This window comes from Meles meles, chromosome 2 (genome assembly GCF_922984935.1).
Source record: "Meles meles chromosome 2, mMelMel3.1 paternal haplotype, whole genome shotgun sequence".
Classification (NCBI taxonomy): domain Eukaryota; kingdom Metazoa; phylum Chordata; class Mammalia; order Carnivora; family Mustelidae; genus Meles; species Meles meles.
The window spans coordinates 204,396,723-204,407,386 of NC_060067.1; the positions used below are offsets into that span (position 1 = coordinate 204,396,723).

General features: G+C 43.2%; 1 protein-coding gene across 5 annotated transcripts in view; it reads right to left on the reverse strand.

Moving 5' to 3' along the window:
• The window catches only part of MCPH1 (microcephalin 1), a 243,787-nt gene extending 233,696 nt beyond the window's left edge, over positions 1-10,091 (reverse strand). For 2 of the 5 annotated variants that reach the window (XM_045997193.1, XM_045997192.1), the window contains exons 1-3: positions 10,014-10,091; positions 9,015-9,106; positions 944-1,062 (exon numbers count right to left, since the gene is read on the reverse strand). In XM_045997193.1, the coding sequence (XP_045853149.1) occupies positions 944-1,062; positions 9,015-9,106; positions 10,014-10,053 (251 nt within the window). In that variant the 5' untranslated portion in view covers positions 10,054-10,091. Of the gene's footprint in view, positions 1-943; positions 1,065-9,014; positions 9,107-10,013 lie in introns of those variants that run through there. The other 3 variants (XM_045997194.1, XM_045997195.1, XM_045997196.1) reach the window with 2 other exon arrangements.
• Between the last annotated feature and the right edge of the window lie 573 nt (positions 10,092-10,664).

A 10,664-nucleotide genomic window follows, 5' to 3' on the forward strand; every position in this document is an offset into this window, starting at 1 on the left:
TGAGCCACCCAGGCGCCCCAGTATTCTTAAAATATCTTAATTTTTTCAGTATTTCAAGGCTGCAGAGTTTATCTGTAAGTTTTTTTTTTTTAAGATTTTATTTATTTATTTGACAGACAGAGATCACAAGTAGGCAGAGAAGCAGGCAGAGAGAGAGGAGGAAGCAGGCTCCCTGCTGAGCAGAGAGCCCGATGCAGGGCTCGATCCCAGGATGCCGGGATCATGACCTGAGCCAAAGACAGAGGCTCTAACCCACTGAGCCACCCAGGCGCCCCTATCCGTAAGTTTCTTCAAGTTGTCACACATCTCAAAAAAAATTTTCCAATGTTTTTATTGAAAAACAATCCATATAGAAGTGCACCTCCACAGTTCAAATCCTTTTTTCCCAAGTGTCAACTATACTTGGCGATCTGACCTTGAAAGAGATAATTAAGATTACATAAGGCCATAAGGGTGGGCCCTCAGCCAATACAACTGGTGTCCTTACAAGAAGAGGAGATAAGGACACCTACGCACACAGAAACAGGTGAAGACCCAGAAAGGTACAGTCATGTACCTTTCTGTACGCCAAGGACAGAGGATTTTGGCCTCCAAAACCGGGAGAAATCAACGCGGTAGTTTAAGCCTGTGGTACTTCAGCTGTGGCAGCCAAGCAGATTATCACCTGCCTTACCCATTCACCTCCTGGCGGTTTCAGGAACACACCAGGCATAGGTGTCTTAGGGCCAGTGAGGTCACCTTCCCTCTAGGCAGGGTTGAGGGTTATACCAGGTCCACTTTCAGCTGTCGAAATCAAGGCCTGAGGACATTAAATGACTTGCCCAAATAAGAAGCAGAGAAAAGCCAAAATCACATTTTATCTGGTTCTGTGATGTATGACAAACAGCTCCACACTTGACCCATACTAGATACTTCAAGAAAAAAAAATAAAGAAACCACTTACTTTTCGACCCAGAGCACTGAAACGAGCTTCACACCTCTCTTCTGTGCTTTGTCCCAAGTGCTCTGGTAACCATCTTTGAACACAACGTGAGTTACTTGTTTGTTAAAAGTTTTTGAAACCTGTAGAAAAAAGACAGAAAACACAATGTAAATTACCATTTGTGAACAATTTCATAACTAATCAAAAAGGATACTTTATTCAATATTTGCCAAAAGGAAAACATCTAAAACCCCTACCCCAGCAATTCCATTTCTCAAAATCTGTCACAAAGAACTAGCTACCAAAGGGATAATGCCACTTAGAAAACAGAGCTGCTCCAGTTAGGGTGCTGTGTTACACACGTGTTCATCTCTGCTCCCTCACAAAAAACCCTGACATAGAAAGAGCTCTACAAGGATAAAATGAGAAGTAATGTGGACAGGAGCTGGCAATGCCTTTTTAGTAGAGGAGAGAATGGAAGCTAAGTCAAATACTCAAAGGACATTTAAGACTTCTACATCAGACATAAGATAAAACTCACAGGAAACAGACAGTACAGGGAATACTTATGTAATTAACATTAAAAATATTTAATGTATTTGGAAGAAAATAACATTCATTTAAATCTTCAGAAGATACTGGGTTCAAGAAAGAATATCTAAGATGAGTTCAGAGAACTCAAGAGCTCTTGGAAATTAAAAATATGATGACGTAAGTAAAATGTCTAAAGAAATGCTGGACACTAATAAAGTTGAAAAATTCTCCCCAAAGGACAAAAAGACAAGGAGATGGATGCAATAGAAGATAAAGATATGAACATCAGCTCACGATCAGGAGAACCAAAAGCTAAGTAATAACTGTTGAAGAGGGGCACCTGGGTGGCTCAGTGGGTTAAGCCTCTGCCTTTGGCTGGGGTCATGGTCTCAGGGTCCTGGGATCAAGCCCCGCATTGTGCTCTCTGCTTAGCAGGGAGCCTGCTTCCCCTCTCTCTCTGCCTGCCTCTCTGCCTACTTGTGATTTCTCTCTCGGTCAAACAAATAAATAAAATCTTTAAAAAAAGAGAGAGAGAGAGAGGGTAAAGAAGTGGAGGTGAGGATAATCACACTCAACAGTGAGGAACTACAATGGCATCAGACTTCCCAACAGCAACATGGAAGTTAGAAAACAATGGAGAAGTGCTTTCAAGGGAAAATAATATACACTTAGCATTTTACAACCAACTAAAATATCAGTCAAAGATAAAGAAAGGTATAATAAAGGCAAAGGTATAATAAAGGCATGTTCAAACTCATGGTGTCCAAAAATTTACCTTTTATATGTCATCATTCCAGAAGTGGAAATGGTCCAATACATTATTCTTTTAACAATATTTAACTTTGTCAAAGTAATATATGTATACTGTTTGTAAATATAAAGGTAAACACTAAACGAAACATCTGAAAAAGGCTGTCTTAGAAAAACAGAATGAGAAGTGTAGAGCAAAGGTTGCTGGTTTCCCCTTGGTTGTCTATGAACCTCATGGCACTGCACATTTGCCCTTGTAAGCAACATGTATGTACTGCTTTGATAAAATATAAATACATATCTCTTTGTCTACCTACCTACCTACCAGAAGGCCCCAGAGAGCTATTGAGACAGTAAGGGATTATTGCTTAGCCAAGACTCTAGGTTCACAACTGATACAACCAGAGAGAGGAGTCTAGCATTCAGGGTCATGTTTTCCCTACGGCTTTTGTCAAATTTAGCAAACAATGGGTAGCAATTCTACCTGAGGACAAGAGGGGCAAAAATTGAAGTGCCAGCCTCAGAATGGGAGAAGAAAGTCTGGCAAAACCCTCTTATCTTGTATGGGCACCTGAATGGCACATCCAGGAGTAAGGGTAAACCACAGTCATATTGGCCTTCACAGTTCTGCAATCCAGTTTTAAATCATATTCATCCCTGCAAATGGATTACGATAATCCTGGATTATGAGCACTAAAAAGAAGACTGAAGCAAATGTAAACCTCTTCTGAAGAAAGAGAATACAATTCCAGGTCTCAAATTAATTCTAAACTATTTTAAATACACACAATACTCAACCAGGAGAAACAACAACAACAAACAAAACATCAAGTTTATTTAGAAATAAGACAAAAACCACTAGATAAATCAAAAAGTAAAAGTAGACCCAGATATTACAATCTACCTGACAAAGCCTTAGGGAATGCAGCTAAAACCCAGCTTAGGGAGAAATGTATAACCTAGAATGCTGTCAAGAGTCTAGCTACGCTACTCCAGGGTACCGTTGCCTTGGCATACAATTTTTTGGCCAAGCATTCTGCAGGAGTCTTAAACCAACACCAACCCTTCATGCAAGCACATAACCTATATAACAGCCCCAGAGTTATGAGCAAATGTCGTTTCCCCAATGGCCCTCTGAGCAACCATCTCCTCTGTCTTCAAGGTCTTTCCCCCTGTGTGCCTCTTAGACAAGGATCTGGAGCTACCAACACCTCATTCTTTGGTTTGAATTGATTAACCCAGTCCTAGACCTGGAGGCTGAAAGCATTCCACCCATGGACTCTAGTAAAGACATATGGCTCAGGTCCTACGATTCCCTCTGGCTGTCTCCTTGTGTGGCTCCTCAGTGGTTCATGGCATCAGGCACCTCCTCCAAGGCAAGTAATAAACTTGTTTCAATTCCCTGATAGTCTGCTGTCTCACTGCTGCTCACCATTCAGCACCCTGGGTTCCACCTGACAAGTGTTCGTCTAACAACATCACAACAAATCCATGTACAAAGAGTAAGGAAGCTACATGTCAAAGTATCCATCTTGAAGAGCTGGAAAAAGAACAGCTAACCAAAACCAAAGAGTGAATTAGAGGATTTTAAAAATAAGTCCAGAATTAATAGAAAAGGAGGATCAAGAACACCAAAAGTTGGTTCTTCAGAAAAACTAATAAAATCAATAAAACCCGGGCGCCTGGGTTGGGGCCTCTGCCTTCAGCTCAGGTCACGGTCCCAGAGTCCTGGGACCTAGCCCTGCATCGGGCTCTCTGCTCAGCGGGAAGCCTGCTTCCTCCTCTCTCTCTGCCTGCCTCTCTGCCTACTTGTGGTCTCTGTCTGTCAAATAAATAAATAAAATCTTTAAAAAAATAAAATAAAGTAAAACCCAAGTACGTGTTATAAGGAAGATAAGAGAAAAGACACAAATAACCAGTATCAGTATGAAGGGGGTCATCTCTATAGACTGTGAAGACATTAAAAAATTCAAACAGGATATTATGAATAGCTTTGATCCAATAAATTTGAAAATTTAGATGAAATGAATACAGTTCTTTAAAAAAAACTGCTTTCTAAAAGCATTCACAAGAATAGAAAAAAATGTACACGCTGTAATTTTCAAACATGAAAAACTGTAAAAAAAAAATTTTTGTTTCTTTTTTTTAATTTTTATTTTTTAAATTTCTTTTCAGTGTTCCAGAATTCACTGGTGTTTTTTGTTTTTTGTTTTTTTTTAATCTGACAGAGAGAAATCACAAGTAGGTAGAGAGGCAGGCAGAGAGAGAGGAGGAAGCAGGCTCCCTGCGGAGCAGAGAGCCCAATGCGGGGCTCAATCCCAGGACTCTGGGATCATGACCTGAGGCAAAGGCAGAGGCTTTAACCCACTGAGCCACCCAGGTGCCCCAGAATTCACTGTTTATGTACCACACCCATTGCTCCAGGCAGTAGGTGCCCTCCACAATACCCATCACCAGGCTCACCCAACCTCCCACCCCTCTCCCCTCCAAAACTCTCAGTTAGTTCCTCAGAATCCACAGTCTCTCATGGTTTTTAAAAAATCTACAAAAAAAACTCAAGGACTAGTTGGCTTCATTGGCAAATTATACCAAAAGTTTAAGAGAGAAATAATGACAATCCTATACAAACTTAGAATAAAAAAGAGAAAGAGTCACAATTCTGCAACTTGTTTTATGAAACCAGCCCATCTTTAGTACTGAACCACATTACAGCACTACAGGAACGGAAAATGACGAGCCAGTATCAGTATCACTCCTTGAAATATTTGCAGGGGAAAAAAAAAATACTGGCAAACTGTTATCAACAAATACATAAAAATGATAACGCTTTCCCACAACCTGAGTCTATTCCAGGACTGCAAAGTTAGTTAATGATAAAATAAATAGTTATTCACTATGTCAACAATGTAAAAGAGAAAAACCTTATAATCATCTCAATTATATGCAGAAAACACAACTAAGGACATTAAAAAGTTAATTCATGAAGAAAACTCTCAGCAAATTAGGATCTGAAAGTTGGTTAAAAAAAAAAGCATTAGGCATATGATCTTATACATGCAATCTAAAAAACAAAACAGATTCATAAAGAACTGGTGGGTACCAGAGGGGACAGGGGTGATGGGCAAAATATGTGAAGATTAGAAAAGGTACAAACTTCCAGTTTTAAGCCATAGAGATGGAAAAGTACACCATAGGGAATATAATCGAGGATATTATAATAACTTTGGTAACAGATGAGAACTAGACTTATCCTGGTGATCCTTTCATAGCGTACATAAATGTGGAATCACTATGTTATAAACCTGAAATGAATACAATATTGTATGTCAACTATACTCCAATTTTAAGAACAAAAAAAAACTGCATTAGGTGAAAATGCAAAATTTTCCCTTGATCAGAGGAACCACACAAAATAAGTGTGCTCTATTCAACACAGGCCCTCACCACTGCAGTATGTCCAGAAAAAGAAATAGAAAGGTTACAATTAGAAAATAGACTGTCTATGCACATAATATTCAATTGTGTACATTTATAAGTCCCCAAAATGCCATATCCATGAGTTTGCTAAGTCTTCTGGACACAATGTAGATGTGAAAAAATTATTTCTAGATACTAGTAACAAGTTAGAAAAAGTAATTTAAGATACCATTTATAATACCATGAAAAATGACTGAGAAAATTATAAAACATTATTGAAAGAAATCAAAGAAACCAAAATCAACAAAGGCAGACAGGTTCATGGGTTGGAAAATTCAGTTTTGTAAAAACATCAGTTGTCTCCATACAGATCTGCTTTTATCAATCCAATCCCATTCAAAATTTTTAAAAGCTGAAAACTGATTCTAAAATATATTTGGAAACGCAAAAGGCAAAGAGCAGCCAGGACACTTTGAAGGAAAAACAAGGAGACTTGGGAAGATTCATTATAAAGATCAATTATGACTGTGGTCTGTCATGAGAACAGATAATGGAGATACTGAAACATACAGTTACCTGACCGATGACCAGTAAAGTCATTACTTTAGAGATGGGGTAAAGCGTGGTCTTTTCAATAAATGGTGCTAAGATAAAAGTCTACTGGGGGGCGCCTGGGTGGCTCAGTGGGTTGAAGCCTCTGCCTTTGGCTGGGGTCATGGTCTCAGGGTCCTGGGATCCAGCCCCACATTGGGCTCTCTGCTTAGTGGGGAGCCTGCTTCCCTCTCTCTTTCTGCCTGCCTCTCTGCCTACTTGTGATCTCTGTCAAATAAATAAATAAAGTCTTTAAAAAAAAAAAAAAAGATAAAAGACTATTCACATGGGGAAAAATGAAATTATTTCACATTATATAAAAATTAATCCCAGATATACAGTAAATCTAGATGTGAAAGGCAAAATGATAAAGCTTCTAGAAAAAAAAATGGGAGAAATCTTCACAATCTTGGTACAGGCACAGTTGTTTTTGTTTTCGTTTTTAAACAAAAGCTCACCATAAAGAAATAAACTATATTCCATTTATCAACAAAAGATACCATAAAGATGAAAAGACAAGCTACAGAGTTAGAAAATCTTGCAATTCATATGGCCAACAACAGGGTCAACCAAAAAATAGCATAATGCTTACCAATCAAGAAGAGAAGGAAAAACCCAATGGAAATATGAGCTGGGGTCTTGAATAGGCTCCTCAAAATAAATATATGAAAACATGCAGGAAAATAAAATTTCAAACCATGATGATGTACCACCAGAAACACACCAAAGGGCTGAAAATAAAGACAAAACCAAGTACAAATAGCAGTGGGGATCTCATCCACTGGCTGAAATACACACAGTTCTCTGCAATGGCTGAATCCATTAGGAACAATTGTGAATCTTCTCAGATGTGATAATGGTCTTTTTATTATACAGGAAAAATCCTTGTTCTTAGAGGTTACACACTGAACCAGTTTAGGAACAAGTTTTATCTGTGACTCCCTTTCAAACAGTTTAGGAAAAGAAACATACGCATGTAAACCTACTACACAGAAGAGATGAAGACAAAGCAAGTACGTTAACATGTTAACAATTAATGGGTCTCTGTGTTCCTTTTTATTTGAAAATTTTCTCAATTAAAGGTAAAAAAGCAATTAATGGGTCTCTGTGTTCTTTTTTATTTGAAAATTTTCTCAATTAAAGGTAAAAAAGCAAAAAGATCCAAGAGATCGAAGATCTTAATCCTGAGATACAACAGTCTTAAAGGCCGTTCTGTCAGCGCCCACACCCCATGGCCTTTTTCTCAGCCAGTGTACCTTGTCTTTTAGCCCAAGTAGGTAGCAAGCATCAAAACAAGGAAACACCCTCTGGTTCCTACCTTCCAACAGATTAGAAAAGAAGGGGTCTTCTCAGGTTCACAAGGGCGCCCTATCCCTACATGCTCAATACTCTCCACTCCAGTCTGCGGTGCCCGTCAGGGGAGGGCCTAACAGGAGCCAGCCAAGATTTCGGGGCACCCTCTCTGCCCATGGCTCAATGCCCTTCTGTTTTACAGCCTGGATGCCTCTCTCGCCTCACCCTCAACTCTGGCCCTGCCTTCACCCATCTTCTTGCTGTATTAATCTCTGCCTTCACCCAGCCTGTTGTGCTCCCCCGCGTCCCCCATCACCCGCATACGTGAATACACTTTGCTCACAAAGTCTCTGAGGGCAGCCCGTCTTCACCATCTCCATTCCTCGTATCGCATTCATTTCTGGGCTAATGTCCAATCCTTTCACCCATGTCACTGAAAACTACACTCAAACACAACCTTACACTGTTCAAACCTAAAGTACACTTGCCAGTCTCAACTTGTCTGAAGATTATGCACTGCTTTATTTTTTTTTTAAGATTTTATTTATTTATTTCACACACAGAGAGAGAAATCACAAGTAGGCAGAGAGGCAGGCAGAGAGAGAAGGGGAAGCAGGCTCCCCACTAAGCAAAGAGCCCGATGTGGGGCTGGATCCCAGGACCCTGAGACCATGACCCCAGCCAAAGGCAGAGGCTTCAACCCACTGAGCCACCCAGGCGCCCCTGCATTGCTTTAAAATTCCATCTTTGAAGTACATGCCTCCTCTGACTTCCAGACTTAGTTTTCCAGAATTTCCTGGAATTCTTCCTTTGTCCCTGGGTTCCCTGCTCCCATCACCTGACCTTCAAATACTAAATAGGCTCCCCCTTCACCCCTTTCATTCTAACCACCTGAGTCATTCCCACAGCAGTGGTTTCACCTGACCCACAGGGTCTCAACCCCTACAATATTATCTCCAGCCTCAACTAACTCACATTCCAGATCTATGTATCTAATTGTCCGTCAGATTTTCAGTGTGCTCAAATTCACAATCTTTTCCTTAAAAAACCTTTCCTTTTACTGTATTTTTCACTCTGGTCAACAGCATCCTGCATCCAATTAACCAGAATCCACATTTCGGGCGCCTGGGTGGCTCAGTGGGTTAAGCCACTGCCTTCAGCTCAGGTCATCTCAGGGTCCTGGGATTGAGTCCCGCATCAGGCTCTCTGCTCAGCGGAGAGCCTGCTTCCCTTCCTCTCTCTCTGCCTGCCTCTCTTGTGATTTCTCTCTGTCAAATAAATAAATTAAAAAAAAAAAATCTTTAAGAATCCACATTTCTAGGCTAGTCTTAGAACCAGCTGTTCTCAACTTTTTCTGCATTATGATTCGCCCCTGCCCCACCACAGTCTTCCTTGTTCTTCACCCCGCATGTTCTACATACTAATTCCCAAAATTAGAAAATACAAGCATTTCTCATTAGGTATCAGAGGACTGCCATAAGGAGCAACGGTAAAATTAATTTCTTACCTTTGCCCCCATATCCACGAGTTGGTTGGTAAATGTCTTTGAATAATTTTCTGTTCCATTCACCGACCAGACTTCAACGTATGCCACTACATCTGAAAATAAATGAGATACTAGCATGAAATACACCTGAAATTCTAGCAACCCTCCCCAAGGAGTTCAAGGATGTTTATCTTGTTCAATTTACATTAAAAAGTAAATTCAAAGCTGCTTCTATCAAAAGCCTCTTCAAAATAGCATAGTGCCATTATGGTTCTTAAAACTCCAGGCAAAGAACAACTTCATTAATACACACACGGAGACTTAACCTTCTTAACCCCCGACGCTCTTCCCAAATCCCTAAACTAGGCTAGACTTTTCTGGTGAAGAGTATGTTTTGTGTAAAGGACCATACTGCCGTTCAACGTCCTGTACCAGGGGACAGACAGCCCCACCCCCACCCCACAGGGATGGAGAGGGTACTGGGCTCAGGGACAGCCCCCACCCCCTCAGAGGCAGTGACATCCCTACCACACTTCCCACAGTGACACCCGACAGGGAAGGTAGTAGACTCAGAAACAGCCCCCCCACACCCCACAGGGACTGACAACCTCCCCTACTCCCCACAGGCGCGGTGACAGACCCTCCCCCACTCCCCCCACAGGGACAGGGGCTGGACCGGATTCCGGGACAGCCCCCTACCCCCCACAGGGACTGGACTCCGGGACAGCCCCCCACACCCCACAGGGACAGTGACAGCCCCCCATACCCCACAGGGACTGGGCTGGACTCAGGGACAGCTCCCTCACACACCCCGCAGGGACGGTGACAACACCGCACTTGGGGGGGGGGCAGTCTCCCTCCACATCCACACGCTGCCCGGGCAGACTTCCTGCAGGGCCAGGCTCGCCTCCCCACGCGCCTAGCGAGCCCACTCCACGCCCTCACGGAGTCCTGGGCACAAGCCCTCAAGCCGGCCCGTGGCCGCCGACTCAACTCCCAGAGTGCAGGAAGTCCCCTCACCTTTCAAGACCTGGCGCCCTGGGGTCACGGGAGCCGCCATGAGAGACCTCAGGACGTGCACCCGTTGCACCGCTCCAAGCCGGGCGAGGCAGGAGTGGGTGACACTGAGCATGCGCCAGAGCTGACGCGCGCGCACGCGCGCGGCCTTCCCTTCCAGCTCCACGGAAATCCTCTCATCCACGTTTTCTAACAGCCCAAGGAGGGTGGGAGAAAAAATGTGACAGCCCTTGCTTGCATCAAAGGCGCCAGAGGGTTCTCCCCGCGCCTGGTCTCGGCTCGCCTCCGGTCTCACAGCGCTGATCAGCGTTCTCCCCGCGAGTATGTTCTGTCTGCTTGGAAATTACGACATCGGGTGTCCCAGAAAACCCAATCAAGCCCTTCTGTTTCCGTAAGGACACTCAGAAGCTTCCCGGAGCCTCGCTTGGCCCACCTGGGACTGCGGGAGGGGGAGGGGCGCCGTCGTAGTTCGTAGCCCCTGTGGGTCTCCGACCGCGCGGTCTCTGTCCCTCGGCGAGCACCGGGTCCCCGGGCGCGCCCTGTCCTCAGCGCTCGGAGTTACTTCTCAGAGTGCCCGACCACTGCCTTCTCCGTCCCTGAGAGCGCCTGCGAGGAGGGCGGGCGCCCCTGGAGACCCCGGGCTTCAGATCCCCG